We start from the raw sequence: 16503 nt of genomic DNA, 5'->3' as shown, positions 1-16503 counted from the left end.
CTTTCTCATCTCAGTGACCCTTTCTGCATAATTTTTATACATTTTAGATAAAACTCTAACATTCCAAGGAAAGATCGTAATTCCCCTTTGTTCTTGGGATTTGCAACCTCTTTGATAACAGTGACCATTATGTCCTTTGGCTTTATACCCTGGGCAGATATTTCATGTCCCAGGTACTCTACCTTGTCACCACGAAATACACACTTTTCTTTCCTTAGAGTTATGCCATTCTCACTCAAAATTTTCAACACTGTTACTGTTAAGAAGAAATGCCAATAAGGCCACAGGCAGGCTATGACGACCCTGCTCACAATTAGATTACACTGTGACATTCCACATAGAACTATACTACATCCTACACAATGAACAGCCTGCTCTCTATGAATAGCAAGCATGGCCATAACTATTTGCATACAGTTAACTTTCTGTACTTCTCTTCAAGTTCAACCTGATGGTATGCAGACACTATTTCAAGTTTGGAAAAGATTTTTCCCTGCCCAACCATCAATACGATTTCGCTCATATTGGGCAATGGATGTCTATCAACCATAATCGCTTTATTTATCTCCCTTAAAATCCACACACAATCTCAAATCTCCAGATGGCTTTTTTACAATCACTAGTGGGGAAATGCATTCCACACCACCAGCTCTTTCAATCACACCCATTTTTGTCAATTTCTCCAGTTCTTTCTTTACTTCCTCTCTCAAAGCGAAAATAACAGACCTCAACTTTGCTCTCACTGGAACACATCCCTTCTTCACCACAATCTGATGCTGAATACCTCTCACTTTACCAATCTCTTTTCTTAACACTTTTTCATACTCATCTTCCACACAATGAAGTATTTATCTGCATCACCTGTTCATTTTGACTGGGAAAAAATGTTAACCACGATGCACACTTTATTTATATATGTATTCAAGTCTATCAGATACTAGCGCAGGGTAATTAATTTAAAGAGTGGATGTAATTAGAGGTGCAGGGGAGAAGTGCTCAGCCTTGGTATCTAGGCTGGTCAATTATACAAAGGAGAAAAGGTTTCCTCATTAAGGAAACCCGCGTCCCCTGCACACTATCAAAAGGGCAAAAGCCTGTATGTAGTTATTAGGATATAATTGTATTGCTAGCCAAGAAATACAGAGATATGCTTTTAGTTTACCAGGTATTTCTTAGTGTTCTTATTCTCCTTGCGGTTGCCGGAAACATTTTTTTTCATGAGATGCCCCAATTAATATTTGACAATTCATATGTTTATCTAAAACAGATATTTATTCAATTTTGACAAAAAAGTAAAGCCTTGATCTGGCCCAACGCGTTTCAAGTATTGTTTTCACTCTTCATCAGGGGCAAAATATTATTTTTCTTACACATAATAATTCTCTGAAGAGAAAAAAATAATAATCCATTATTAATAAATCATACTAGTACATATTAATTTTCATATGCTCATATAGAAAATACATAACTTTATAGCTAGTAAGTAGAGGCACAAAAAAACTTTTTCTGTGTGGATTATTACTTCATCCTTTAGATTCAAGGTCATTTTTTAACAAACAAAGGGGAGGCATAGTGACAATGTTCTAATCATAGGTACCTTAGTAGGTAAATGACAACCAAATCAACATTTCCTAGATTTAAGGCAATTGATAAGCTGGCATACATCAGTTATGTTGAGTACCTCATCCAATGAAGGTTCATCTCACAACCGTAGTTCTTCACAGATTGTTACTTCAGCAATTGATCATAAATTGATCCCTTATCCGTTCATCAAATGAGTCTCTGAATTTACATGACAAAGTTAGATGTCAACGCTGTTACAAATTCCTCTATGCTTGTATCTTTCAAGAAGAGTACTTGTTTAGGTTGAAAATTAATATCAAACTTCTTTAAGGCAATATCCAACTCTGTCATGTCATCTCTATCTCCCGCTCCTGTTATATCTGGAAGAGTGTCATATATCCTCTGCCCCTCATAACCTAAAAAATGCATGAGCAGTGCTACCTTTCTTTTCATTGAGTATGAGTTACTGCATGCTGCCCTAATGTAATGTTGAAACTCTTTTTTCCATTGAGGCCAGTTCACCTTTGGGTTTCCTGGGCATGCCATATGCAGTGAAGGGCCCGGAACACCTGTCATGGCCATGTTCCCCTTTGCACTTGTTTAGTTGATCTGTATACGTAGGTAAAACTTCTATTTAGTTCTTTCACTTTGCGTTTTGCATTACGTTTTGCTTGCTGATATTTCTTACTTTTTGTGCATTTCTCCTTAAAGGTAAGTGCGGTCTACTTTGCACCTGTTCAATTTATTTTGTCTATGTAAATGAAGTGATCATTCAGTTCTTTCTACTTGTTTTCTGCAGTATTTGTTTTGCTTGCTGATGCTTTTAGTGTATACTAATATATAATAATATAATATTTCGATTTTGCAGCACAATATCGTTTCGCACAGTAAATGCAAACATACTTGAGCCTTTCAATTTGCTCATGCGCACAGTGTCACTGTTGCTACTTGGCCAATGTTGCCCACTACAAACGCCTTAATTAGGGAATATAAGACGGAGCGGCTTTTCGCTTTTCTCAGTCTGGAGGTGAATATGTCAAGGCAAGTCACTCCTTGTAGCACCCACGTCGGCTGCTGCAAACGCCGGATGGCAGAGCGGCTTCAAGGTTGTAACTGCAGAAACCCTGACAGCCTGGAAACACTTAGTGGCCACATTATACGGGCCCACCCAGAACTGGTCGAGCGACCAGAATCCTGAAGAGGACATTGAAAATTAAACCCCCTTGGAAAATGAAGACGCGGACCGCGAAATGGAGTAGGCTCGAATGGGGGGAGGGAAAGGGGTAGGCAGTAGACAGTGAAGGATATATGCAAATTCTAAAACGTGAGAACATGTACTGCAAAGTTTTGTTGTATGTTGTTTGTTTGTGTTAAAACTAATACAATTGGTTTAAAAAAAAGGTTGTAACTGCAGAGCAAATACGTTGCTAATCCATTAGTCTGCAGGGCAGGGGGTCTGTCAGAAGATCCTCATCGTAAATGAAGAATAGTCCCACGCAGTTTCCAGTGAGATAAAATAACCTTTATTAAAGGTCATGAAGTACAGACCCCCACCTCAACCTTACACCTGGCTGGCTAGTGGAAACAGTAATAGAAGCAACATAATGAGTAAACTTTCACTGGCCACAGGCAGGCTATGACACCCAGCTCAGAACTATATTACACTGTGACCTTCCACATAGAACTATACTACATCATACACAATGAACACCCTGCTCTCTATGAATAGCAAGCATGGCCATAACTATTTACATACAGTGAGACAACTTCACAACAGTTTATTCAAGAAACCTTGTGTGTAAAAGTTTATTTTAATGCTTGTCACTGTGACTCTCTGTGTAACTCCCCTACAGCTCACATTGACCCCTCTTGAGATAAGCCTGGCTGCTCAAAACAGTACCAAAACTGTGTAGTACAAGCTTATACCAAAAGTTGGGTTTCCTATACCTGTAGTCAGAGTTGTGTGTAGTGCACCCAAAGGGTACTGCATACAAACGTTGCCTAACAAGGACTGCCTATTTGCTGGGAAACCTCGGTTTTGAACAGATCTCACAGAGAGCTCACTTAGCATCTTTAGGATGTCATGATCTTTTTTAGCCTGCTCTGGGGCCCAGTCTTCTGTGTCCCAAATAGGTGTGACTACCCCATTGCTTTTCTATGAGTGTAGGGAGAGTTTCTGGTTCATAACCCGTATTGCTAAGCCATGCATGTCTCTTGACAACGGCTGTACCAGCTATCTGTCGGCCTATTGTTACTGCTGCGTCCAAACTATTCTTAATAATCGCATTTGCAGAGGGTTTCCCTTGTGCTATGATCTTCCCAACAGCACCCTGTATTTCCTCAGGTATGTGTTTGGCAAGACCCTCCATGTCATCCTTTTCATATGTATTATACCTGGTCATCAGTGCCATAGCATTAGCAATGTGTGCGCTGTAGACAGCAGACGTGGCCACTCATTCCTCAGAGCTTATCTGGCAGGTACTCAGTGACTGCCATAGGTAGTGTTGCCCTTTTTCATGCTGTTGTAACTACTAAGGAATCTCGGGTAGATTGCCCTCTTATGTATAAGGGGTCTGCAGGTGAAGGTCTGCACTTCTTCTCCACCCTTGGCTCACTGGCCTAGTGGATGCCGGTTTCAATAGAGAGTGGTTAATCCTCTTCTTGATAGCATCAAGTAGAGGTATACAATGTGAAATCTGTTTTTTTCCACCAATACATCCATACCATATACATCTACCTCTAAGGAAGGTTCTTCTGCCATTATCCCAGATTGTTGCACTGCTCTTGTGACCAGGTCCGAGTATAGGAAAGCGTCCTCCGTAGGGGATGAAGACACTGGTGGCTCTTCCTCATATGGTGAAGGCATTGTATAATCATCAGGATCTACGTCCACCTGAGGATCTAGGTGTCAGTCTGAATCCTCAGAGAGGTCCTCTAACTCATATGTTGATTAGGTAACCTCCTGTGAGCTAGCTGTTCCTGCCTTTTTTGCAGAGCTCTACCCCTGTTCAGGATCTGAGGTCCTCTTTCTGGGGCATTCATTCTTTCTGGAAGCCTAGCATTCAAAAAGTGGAAAAAGTGGCATGCACCCCAGGAGTCTTGGAGTTAGGCCAGGCGGTGGATGTCCAATCAGGGGATGGGAACAAGGAAGTTATTTGAGGGAGTGGGTCATGTCTGTCTCATGTCTGACAGTTTCCACAATCTTTTTTCATGTACCACTCTTTTTTACTCCGAGGGATGTCCCTCAATGCTGGAGTTGCTGGGGCCGGGCTATCCGCTTCAGAAATGTTGACATCTAAGCTACCCCCTTCCTCATCTTCTCAGTCCTCCTCTGAATCTGATAAGTCCACCAACTGCTTCTCTTTCATCAACTCCGAAACGGAGGTAGACCCCTCTGTGTAGGTCTGTTTTTGTGTGGTGGGTGCAGATGTCTCAGGGATGCCCCTAGCCTTGGGTTTCTGTGCACGTTTGCCCTTTGCGGTGTTGTGTGCTATTGTGCTTGACGTGTGGGAAATGTGGCTACCCTTCGATATTGAAGAGGATCTCTCGGTTCTCTTTTCTCGACTGTTGCACCCTTGTGTTTAGCAGTCTCTCGATCGGCAGGGGACTTCTCCCTAACTCGTTTCGAAATGCTGTCAGAGCTGGGGTTCAGCTGCAAGGCTTTCCCTGCTGGTGCTTCAGTGTGTGGCTGTTGAAGGTCACTCTCGGACCCTACACGTGAAACCTCCACTTTGAGTACTGAACGATTTGTAGCGGTCTATGTTAGAGTGCTCATGTCTCTTTAAGATAGAGACAGGCCCACGTGGACAGGATCACGTGGCCCATGACGTGGGGGGAGGGAGGAGGCTGAGTTGGAGTTTAGGCAGTATGCGGTTGGGAGTTAAATGAACGAGACGTGTATTCTCCCTCTTGGTGTGCGTCCATCTTTTCATAGGCCGGAAGGCTGTATCGACTGGTGACAAGGCTGTCTGCTCTTGCACGCCAAGATCCTCCTCCTTGGACACGCTGAGCGATCCCGCTGCGCCGTTCCTACTACTGCCGATGTGTCCAGGCCACTCCTCGGCTGCTTCTAACGCCGGTCCTCCATTCAACGCCGGTCCTCTGCCAGTGAGGGACCCGATCCCGGGGACGCCTTGCTCCTCCTTCCTGCCAACGCCACGAGTGCCATCCGGGCGGTGCACACGGGGAGTGCACCGGCCCACTACCGCGCAGCAGTCTGCCAGCCATTGGGGCACCTGCCAACAGTCCACGCGTCATCACAGGTGGGTGGCTCCCTTCCTTCCACTGGGCCCAAAACGCCTGCATATCACAACGCAGCGCCACAGCAGCACGCTTCACATGTGGGCCAGCCCCCGACCTAAGCTGGGCCAAGCCAGCTCTCCACCCAGAGGCCTCCATACTAGAGCCCGCACATCCAGCATTTTTGCTGGGTCCTCCATCACCACGTGTGCGGTCATAAGTGTTCCACCGTCCGCCAGCATCCACGAGGGCAAGATTACCTGCAACTAACTTTTAAAAGGTGGCAATCAGGTGGTGCAGCTAAAACCACCAGCCAAGTGGTGCAACCAGTTTCTGCCACTGACTGCCATCATGAGTTCACCACCTGGTCAGGCTGTGCAGCCCCCGGCGATTCCAGTCCCTCCCACGAGGTCTACAGCCACTGCGTGCCGCATGCCACTCCCATTCTCGATGACCCTGCAGGGTAAAAAAGAGCATGCGGTGGGTAGAATGGTTGGAGGACTTTGATAACTTCATTGCAGCAGCGGGTGAGGAAAACTCTCCGAAAATACACGGCATGTTCCTCAATATAGCTGGCAACGAAGTCAAGACACTAATCAAGACCATTCCAACGCCCGAACACTCTGATTTTACAACACTGCTCACAGCTCTCAACAAGAGACTTGTAATCGAGCCTAATAGAGACTACGAAAGGTACATGTTCAACCAATATACCCAGAGAATTGAAGAGACAATAGACACTGTTCCGAATGCCTGCATTACATATGTCGCCTGATGTTTCTGCCTCAACTCCCCAAGGGTTTTCGGCTTAAACTGGTGGCACGCTTAGCAGGGTTCTTTGGCATGGTCTCGGGGAACTGTTACACACCTGAGTATCTTACAAGGAAAATTCGAATTTCGCACGCAAAACTTAAAACGGTTCTCCAGAAGGGAATCGGGGTTTCAACGCTGCCCTAATGATGTAAATTATGATGATGACATGCATTCCTTACTAGGGAATGTCTAAAATATGTACTACTGGTACATATACAATCTCCCCGCTCTCTCCCTACTGTACACCTCGACGCTATAGCTGTTTCTTTCTCTCAGTGTCCATGCTCTCGTTCAGAATCACATTGTCAAGCCTTGTGTCTAAAATGGCACTGAAAATGTCTCTTCGTCCAGAAGTTGCTAACAACCAATGGCAGAATAAAACAATCTGAGGACGCTGATGTGTGACGGATTGTGGGTCCCTGCAGGGATACTGGTTCGAGGAACGCCCCTGTCGACACCCAGTTTTTTTAATTAAAAAAAGATGTAATACTCGGAGCCATCCACTAGATGGCGAGTATGCATACCATGTGAATCGAAGCAGATTCATAAACTCCAGGAATTAGGTTACATTAGATTAGCAGTGCAAGCAGTTTTTTTGAAAGGTCATCTCACCTTATTTGCCACAGCATTCACGTTTGGCCTTGCATCAAAAATGAAAAGCTTGTGCGATTGGGCGTTGGCATCCATGATAGATTGAAAATACTTTTCATCATCTTTACATTGTTTCCCACTCACTCCAACCATGGGCTGGCTACAGCGAGTAATTGTAGCTTGGGTTTCTGGATGAATCCATGACAAAACCTTAAATAAAGTAAAAAGAATAGGATTAATTCATGCATGTATGCTCGAACATACAAAACGTATGCCTTAACTTGAAACCAGCGTTCTCTTATTTTTGATGCTCCTACAGAGTACCGCCATCCTGATTTCCCTCACCCCTGCTTCTCCGAGGTCAGATGGGGCTGCTTAATTATATAGAATTTAAAATAAAACGTTCTGGTGGTGGGCTAAACTATCCCAAAAGGCATTAACTGCATTCTGCTTCAATTATAACCAGAACTTACTATTATAAAGAAATCTAATTCTTCCAGAAGGACACCTTAGCTCAAGGCCTTAAGTTTGCAAATCGGTATCCCTCTACTGAATACACCATCATCTCTTACACATTTTTTAAAGCTAACTATTGAACAGAATACATATACAGTTCTTTAAACATATACACATGTGTATACCACCACTTCATTATGTATGAAACCTACATTAAAATCTTTTTAAGGTTAGTAGAGTTTTCCCATTCCGAACTGCACTTGCTCCACTGACTATATAGCTCCACCACTCAAAATACATCACACCTCAGATTTGCAGCATGCGTAGTCATGAAAGAAACAACCTCAGTGGAGTAAAGGTGAATTGCATATGAATCTATAAAAGACAGCAAAGCTGGAGAACTCTACCTTGAGGTAAATAACTATTTTCTCCAGTATTGGCTGTTTTCTAGATCATGTGAATAAAACACAGACTTTGAAATTGGTACCTGTCAGGGTGGTTTGGAGGTAGGGCTCGCTTTAGGTGATTTTTTTTACTACAGCTTGATCCACCTCAGCACCTACTTGCATCTTTAGTTAGGTAATAACGCCCGCAGAACATTGACAAGGACTCTCACGCGTTGTAGTTTTGCAAATGTCTGGAGTGTTGGCCAGGAGTGCTGTTGTTGCTCCCCATAGTGCAATAGGACGTGTTAAACCCAAGTGTAAAAGTGTTATGCCTGGTTTAACACCTATTTTTGTGCTACAGGGGATTCTCTTTACTTCTAGTTTCAAAGGCACCTTTCTCCCCAGGGGCCTGTTCTTCTTTTCATAAACTTTTGTTCACAGTTCACAATGTTATTTTTTTCCTTTACCTTATTTTTTTGCAATTTAAAGTGTATTAAATCATATACAACAATGTACCCAATACAATAACTTTGAAGTCATTACATGTCTGAGTCCGAGCTCTGCAACTTTCTCTTATTAATAAGATCACAACTGACGCTAGCATCTCGCTGGTACAGTAGGAGTACATAACCATCACGTTTTCAAACACTTTAAGCAAATCATATCTAAAAGCAAACTCCAAAAAAAATGAAAAGAAATATGTAAAGTACATCCACAGTCATTTTCCATGAGTACAAAGTGGGGTGTGGCTTGCAGTCTATAGAACATGCGGGGACTCAGGTAAAACAGCTTATTACAGTCGTGAAAAGGAGGACATCTCGTGTGGCCTATGGTGAATGCTGGGGTTATCAGAATCCCTTACGAATGTAATCAATGGGGCCCAATCTATTAGATTGCAACATTTCTCCCCTTATTGCCCCATCAATGTTGGACATAGCAGCCACATACCACACTCAGGCCCACCATTCCTTTATACCCGGCAGACTTTGTGATTTCCACTGTTGCGCAATTACTAAACGTGCCGCTACCAGGAAAAAGGTAATCAGTCTACAGCTTCTGGCATTCAACTTGTTATATCCCTGAGTATCCTCATTTACCCAGGAGTATAACCAAGGGCTCCATTTCCAACTCAAACCCACATATTTCTCTAATTTGAGAGACCACTGACCGCCAAAATACTTTAATTTGAGGGCATTCCCACCACATATGAAAAAAGGATCCAGAGGGTGCATTGCACCTCCAGCAACAAGGGGAAAGCGCCAGGGTGATTTTATGTATCCGTTCAGGGGCGAGGTACCAACAGCACAATAGCTTAAAACTATTTTCTCTATGGTGAACAGCTTAAGAATTCCTATTAGCTCTTGTCCAAATGTACCAAGTGAGATCTATAGGTCTCCTCACATCTTCCTCCCACCTGGACTTATAGGTATGTGGGGATTTAAACCTGGATCCATTTAACACCTGCAAACAAATTTTCAAAAATAGTAGTCTCGCGTTTCCCCATGGGTGCCACTTGTGGTTGAGTTGTCCAATGGCGGAGTTGTAAATACTCAAACCTGTCTCTTTCCCCTACCATACAGGCCTACTTGCAATTTTCAAACGTGAGAGGATGATATTACCTGTACATCTGGCCCAAAGTGTTTAACCCCCCCCCCGCTCTTTCCAAAGAATAAAATGACCCCTGTCAATCACTGGTGGGAGTCCCCCTATTATCCCAGAGACCTGTCCTAGGTGAGGGAAACGTAGCCACAGCATATCTGCACACAGCTTTGTCCCAGTATTCTAATGTGGCTCTGGAAGTTAAGAGACCCTGTTCACCTCCCTTACGGACCTTCAGAGAAATCAAACACGCTCTGTGTAAGGGAGTTCCCAAGACGCTCTGTTCGATGTTCACCCGATGTTTAATTTCCTGCATCTGTGCTGCCTTTTGACTCTGCCGAACCAGCGCCAGTTAGGCTGTATATAGAGAGCTTTCAATATCTGGCACCGCTAGACCCCTACACCTGTATGTCTAGCTACTCTTTGCATCTTCCGGGACAATATAAACCTGAACACCTGTGATTGCAATTCCTTCAAGCCCATTCTCGGAACCCAAATCGGTAATCCCTGGAACACATACAGTAAGCGTGGTAACAGGGTCATTGTAATAGCAGTTATCCTCACAGCCAAGAGATTTCCGAATACCTCCACTGTGCTAAGTCATGCTTGGCCTTAGCAAAAAGCGCTATAATATTGGCTGTATAAAGATCAGCCTATCTTGCTGTCAAGAACACCCCTAGATATTTCAAGGTCCACAAAACCCATGAAAAAGGGAAGGCTACCTTGTGGCTCTGAGATATTAAGTATCGCTGATTTCGTTAAGCTAATTTCAAAGCCCAAAACCATCCAGAATCGTTCCACATGTGCTAACGTAGTACTGGAATCTTGCATGTAGAAGAGGAGGTTGTCTGCGTACAGCGCTAATTCATGCTGACGACCCGCTATATCTAGCCCCCTAATATTCTCAGATAGGCGCACAATACAGGCCAAGAGTTCCATAGTCAGGGCAAACAATAATGGGGACAGCGGACACGCCTGACGGGTACCTCTGCAAAGGTGTACCGGATCAGAAAGAATCCCATTCACTTTAATCCTCGTAGATGGTAACACAAAGTTGGCTAGTAACCTGAGGAACCACTGGCCCAGTCCACACCCTTCCAAGACCTTAGATAAATAGGACCAATCAACGTGGTCAAATGTTTTCTCAGCCTCAATCGAAAGCAAAGCCATGGCCTGTTTATATTTCTGCGCCCAGATCGAAATATCAATCATACGCCGAACATTGTCATATGCCTGGTGTCCTGGTATAAAACCTGTTTGGTCAGCTGTTACCAACTCTGGTAGAACTACAGCTAGTCTTGTGGCTAACACTTTTGAGTAAATCTGAGAATCGTAATTAAGGCCTGCGATCGGCCGAAAAGATGAGCATAAGGTGGGTTCTTTATCCGGTTTAGCGAGCATAGAGTCAGGGTCGACGCCCCCATAGAAGGTGTAATCGATCCAGTCTCGCCAAAAGAATTAAACAAGTCTGCCATGCAGTTGGAAGGAATTGCTGAGAATTTCTTTTATAAAAAGCTGCTGCAAAGCCATCAGGCCCTGGTGTTTTATTGCCCGGGAGAGAACGAATGGCAACTTCCTCTGTTGTTGTGGTTGCATCTAGAGAGTGCCTCTGATCCACTGTGACTTGAGGAAGCTGGGCATCTCGGAAAAACGTCTCTTGTAGTGGGCCAGCATACGAGTCTGCCACAAACAGCTCGGAATAATATTGGGATAGAATACGTATTTTCTCTGATTCAGCAGTATGCAACAATCCTCCACTATCATATAGAGCCCCTATAACAGTACTAATCTGTTGTGCTTGGAGTTTATAGGCTAGTATCCGAGATGCTTTATTGGATGTACTAAAGTATAAGTGCTTTGTCAGAAGTAATTTATGTGAAATACCGTCTGCCCACAATGTCTTCAACTCAGTCCTGGCTACTTGAAGTTGCCTGTATGTTTCTCTAGCCCCATCTCGCTTGTATTGGGATTCCCATTTGGCTACCCTCCGACTCTCTGAGCAGACAATATCTTTTTCTGGGCTGAGGCTATACTAATCAGTTTCCCTCTTAAAGTGGGTTTCAGAGCCTCGCATACCTGTGAAATGGACACCTCCCCCGTGAGATTCTCCTGGAAATACTGTGTTATTCTTTCCATAATGTCAGAGCATATGGCCGGATTTCGCTAATAGCGAATCATTGAATCTCCATCCCATGTACTTACACCCTCCTAGACCATAACCGTCCGAGTGTATTGTAATGGGGGATTGGCCCAATAGCAGTGCTACCTCTATAGTGGCTGATGAGATCCTCGCTAAAAAAGGAATGAGACACCAAAAAAACATCAATCCTTGAGCAAGTACGATGTACGTGCAAGAAATGAGAATAGCCCCAATGCTGGGGATGAAGTCTCTGCCACGCATCAATCAGATTCATGTCGGCTATGGCATGTTTGAGAGGGACTGCTCTTGCCATCTCAGTTGAAGTCTCTGAACCAGACCTATCCAGGCTGTCATTTAGCACCAGGTTAAAATCCATGCGTATTACCAGCTCACCCCGTTGGAATTGTGCAATTTGTGGAAACAAAGGGGTATAGAACTGATCTTGATGTTGATTGGGACCATACACAGATACCACTGTGAGATCAATTCTGCTATATGCAAAATGACCCCTATAAATCTGCCCTGGGTTGTTTCTCTTACCACCCTCCCGTGCTCAAAATGTAAAGTCTTAACTACCAAGATAGCCACTCCCGCTTTCTTGGTCAACGAGGAGGCAAAATACTGATGCGGAAACCAGCGTGATCTCATCCTCATCTCACATCGTTGCAAAAGATGGGTCTCTCGAAGCAGGACAATATCTGCTTTGAGGTCAATTCATTTGAAGAGTACACTTTTCCTCTTTCTCTGGGAGTTTAGCCCCTGGGCATTTATAGAAACAAATCTTATATCAAACATAGTAGTGGTATAGGTAATTCCCAATCACAGCAGGAAGTCGAGCTTGCCACTCCGGGTCCTTCCCATAGACAAAAAGCCACACAACATTATAGCCCCCCCAATACCCTCCTCCTTCAGGGGGATATCACTCAACATTCCAATTCTCAGCCGTATAGCGCCCCCATAACGATATAGGATGTATAATGTAACATCAAAAAGGAAAAAGGAAACAAAAAACAGAATATCCCTGTATGGGGTAAACATCAAGCAACCTGTCTGAAAAAGGGCATGTACTCCTACTGCCCCTATGAGTATGAATTATTGCAAATTAAACAGCTCGCTGCAGACTCTACGATTGTATTCACTAGCACCCAGCCACTTAACATCGTAGTCTCAAAGCGTTTAAAAACCCAAGTTCACCATGGGGCTCCTGAGAGAGCCAAAACTGACTTGGTTCACCAACCTCGCTGTTCAATCAGGAGCCTCAGTATCCCTACTCCTCTCCCTTTTGTCCATAGAGGGCCTCCTATGCGCTCGACGTCTACTCTTCCTCAACTTTGATCGACACCATTGAGCTGCTGAGGTCTCAGAGGCACTCACATCTGGCAAGTGTATATCCACTTCAGGAATCTTTAGGGTCTCCACCGCCGCACAAAGAGATGTAAACTGTTGCTGGGTCCTGTCCATCTGGAACATGATTCGGAATGGGTAACCCCACTTTATCGGACCCCCTTCTCCAAGAGCTAGTTGGTCAGTGGACTCATCAGTCTGCGTCACTGGATCGTGCCTTGGGAAAGATCCTGGAACAGCTGCTGGGTTGATCCCTGGAATAGTAGGATCCCTGTCACCCTGACCTTCTGAAAGAGGAGGTCTTTCATTTTAAAGAAATGAACATGCACCATGACATCTTGCAGAAGGTTTTGCCTCATCTGGAAATTGAAGAACAACCTATGCGTGCGGTCTAATGTGAGATCCACTGCCTTGTCCCCAAGTATCTCCCGGAACACTGATTTTCGGCATCCTCCTGTTTTTCTTCCGCTATATGCCGGTAGGATTCAAGTGCCGCCACTCTTTGTTTGAGCTGGTCATGCAAGTGTGTTTGTTTTCAGAAGGCAAATTCCAAGTCATCAAGTTTAGACTAATTCTGCTGCACAGTACTAGTTAGTTCTTGAAAGGAGCTTTTCACATTTTTGCCGTTGTCGCCATCTCCGTTTGTAGGGACTGAAACAGGCACATGAAACAGGCAAACTGCCTTCCTCCTCTAATGCCGGCGATAGATCCGATGCTGGCTTCCGATGTTTGAGCATGTCTCTGATGGAAGCCCCTGTTTTTCCTTAACTTTTCCTGACTTCATCCTGCCCATAGATGAGCACATCCAGCAGGAAACGTACAGAGCACTGCCTAGGTGGGACTGGGTGGAAGCGTACCGATTATGCAGATCCCTAACCAATCCTGCAGAAGCGATCGCACCAGACAACTCCGGAGTTGCACATGCCATGCTCTAGGCTCCCACCAGATAACTCACAACAGGGTCTATCCCTGTCAGATGGGCAGTAGTGCAACACACTCTATAGGGGGTCCAAACACCAGTATAAGCTTCTGCTGGAAGCCTCACTTTGTTAGCTGGATCTCACCACTGTACCTGGGAAGTCAGGCACACTCCCCCTGGGATATATTCAGACTGATGGTCAGGGCGGGGGCGGTCACAGGGACCCCAGTCTACACATTTGCCAGTTAGACTGTTGCTGCTTTCCCAGGTCGCAAATTATCAAGAGAAGCCTCATTCAAGCCCCTACAAATGCCAGGCCATTCCAGGACACTCACAGTCAGCAATCCTGCCAGTCGGGCCACTGGTGTACTAAGCCTCAGTAGCCATCACACTCACATCATCAAAAGGCTGGTTGCAGGATTTGCCCGCTTCACTAGTATCCTGGGCTGCCACGTTGTATATTCTGCCTGACACCCGGGCTAACGATGAGGACTGACTTCACGCTGCAGTGTCCGGTCAACACCGCCATCCAGGACGAGGGAGGTGGAAAGGAGGCGCCTTGTTATAGCCTTGTTACACAGTGCTTGTACTTTGCGGGCCCAATATATCGAGAGTGCCTGCTGTGTTGCTACAGAACCGGTTGGCACATCCATCTGCTCCTGAGCACTCACCTCCATGACACTTTTAGGGGCTGGAACCCCTTCAGTAGCCAGGCGCTACTCTCTTACTGTGGCGTCCCTCTGGGCTGTCAGCTACTCTCTTCACACAGAAGCCCACGGCGCTACGCTCCCATCACTGTTCTGAATGGGAGCTGCCATTTTGTTTTTCCCTGGCGGGCTCGGCTGCAGATCGAGTCAGGATGAAAAACAAAGTTATAGCAAATTCTGCAGGCCTAGCGGAGCCAGATTTGCATGAACGGTATCTTCCAGCACGGTATTCTGTCTGTTGTGGCTACTGACTGTGGCTTAGAAGGCAGCAGCAAGGTGTTAATGCGTCACAGGGGTGCAGAGCCAGAGAGTTAGTCTGCCATTAGCTACCAGCCAGGCCACGTCCCCTCCTTTAGCTTGTTCTGTTAATACGTCACAACCATACCTCAAGGTTCCCAAAACATGATTTTCCCTTGAGCCATATCATCATAATTCATAAATGGCTTTTCCATTTCACAGTTTATACAACAAACACCTTTGTCGTTACCTGGTATCCTGCCAGGACTTTTATATCAAATACATTCAACACTTTGTAGTATCAGGGGGAAACGACTACTGTCTACTATTTGACAGGCTGGGGTCACTAACATTCCCAACACCATCACTTTTCTTCGCAAATGTTCACAAGGCCAAACAGGATATTTTCTTCCCTTGGCCGCTCACAGGCTTTGTCTTCGCCTTCATGTAGTTTGCGTTTCTCACCAGTTACGAGTTTCCCTTTCTGTATATTTGTTTCCTTTCGTTCTACTTTTAAGTAACGGCATCAGTGAACTGGCCACCCGATAACCCGTCCACTTCTCCTGGGCTTACTGGTTGCCTTTGGAGTCACCTCTTCTCCATCTGCTTCGTAGAATTGGTTCGGTGGCCGCCCAACTGAGCACGGTCTTGCCATTGTGCCACTCTCCTCGACGTGCGATTCCTGCAGCGTTTCCCTTGCTCACAGTAAACCGCTGGCACCTCCTCTTTGCTTTGGTGAGGTTGAGTTGGCCTCTCTGTTTCTGCTGCAGCACTTCTTCCCCCAGTGTGGTGCTCAGCTGCGTTACCGACTGGCAGGCAGACGCGCATGTGCAGCTCTGTCCATTCCTGCTACTTCTCACTCTCCTTTTCTCCGTAGACTCTGATGGGCCTCACCCTGGCAGGATAAGGAAACAAACTCTCCTGCCAGTCTGGTGAACTCAGACTGGGAGCCCCAGCTTTCCTCCTCAGCTCGGTGGCTATCTCCCTCTCTCCATAGACTCTAGCAGGCACCCACCCCAACTGAGTAAGAGAATTAGCTCTCCTGCCAGCCTGGAGAACTCAGTAGACTGTGAGCCCCAGCTTTCTTTCTCAGCAGGCTGGCTCTCTCTCCCTCTGCTGGACCAGTCTTTCCTGGGGCCAATGTAGGTTTGGCAGACTGTGAGCCCCAGCTCTTCTGGTCAGCTGGGTAGCTCCTTCTTCTGGGCCAGTCTCTCCTTGCCTCTGTCAGGGATTCCACTGCTTCGAAGTAGCGGTCCCGTCCTTCCCTCTACTGACTTCTCTGGACTGGCTTCACTCCTTCCACATAGTTTACTCAGGGAGGGCTCTCACACTTTCTGAGTCTTTCCTTGCTTTTATATTGGCTTTGGCCAATGGGATTTGGGGAAAGACTAGACCACTGATCGTGGTTCTCATTTGGAGTGATCATCGCTGCTGCTCGTCTCAGTTGTTGGAAATAGACTAGACTGCTGACAGCGGTTCCCATTAGAAGCTATCATAATTCCTCCATTC

The 16503-nt window shown here is 45.3% G+C and overlaps 1 protein-coding gene across 10 annotated transcripts in view; it reads right to left on the bottom strand.

Moving 5' to 3' along the window:
- MTMR2 (myotubularin related protein 2) overlaps nt 1-16503 on the bottom strand; it is a 1647725-nt gene that overhangs the window by 1077541 nt on the left and 553681 nt on the right. For all 10 annotated transcript variants that reach the window (XM_069639182.1, XM_069639183.1, XM_069639176.1 and 7 more), the window contains one exon: nt 7228-7416. In XM_069639182.1, coding sequence (XP_069495283.1) covers nt 7228-7416 — 189 coding nt within the window. The remainder of the gene's footprint in view (nt 1-7227; nt 7417-16503) is intronic.

This window comes from Ambystoma mexicanum, chromosome 7q (assembly GCF_040938575.1).
Source record: "Ambystoma mexicanum isolate Mex_15411 chromosome 7q, UKY_AmexF1_1, whole genome shotgun sequence".
NCBI lineage: Eukaryota > Metazoa > Chordata > Amphibia > Caudata > Ambystomatidae > Ambystoma > Ambystoma mexicanum.
This window is presented reverse-complemented; position numbering and strand designations above follow the sequence as displayed.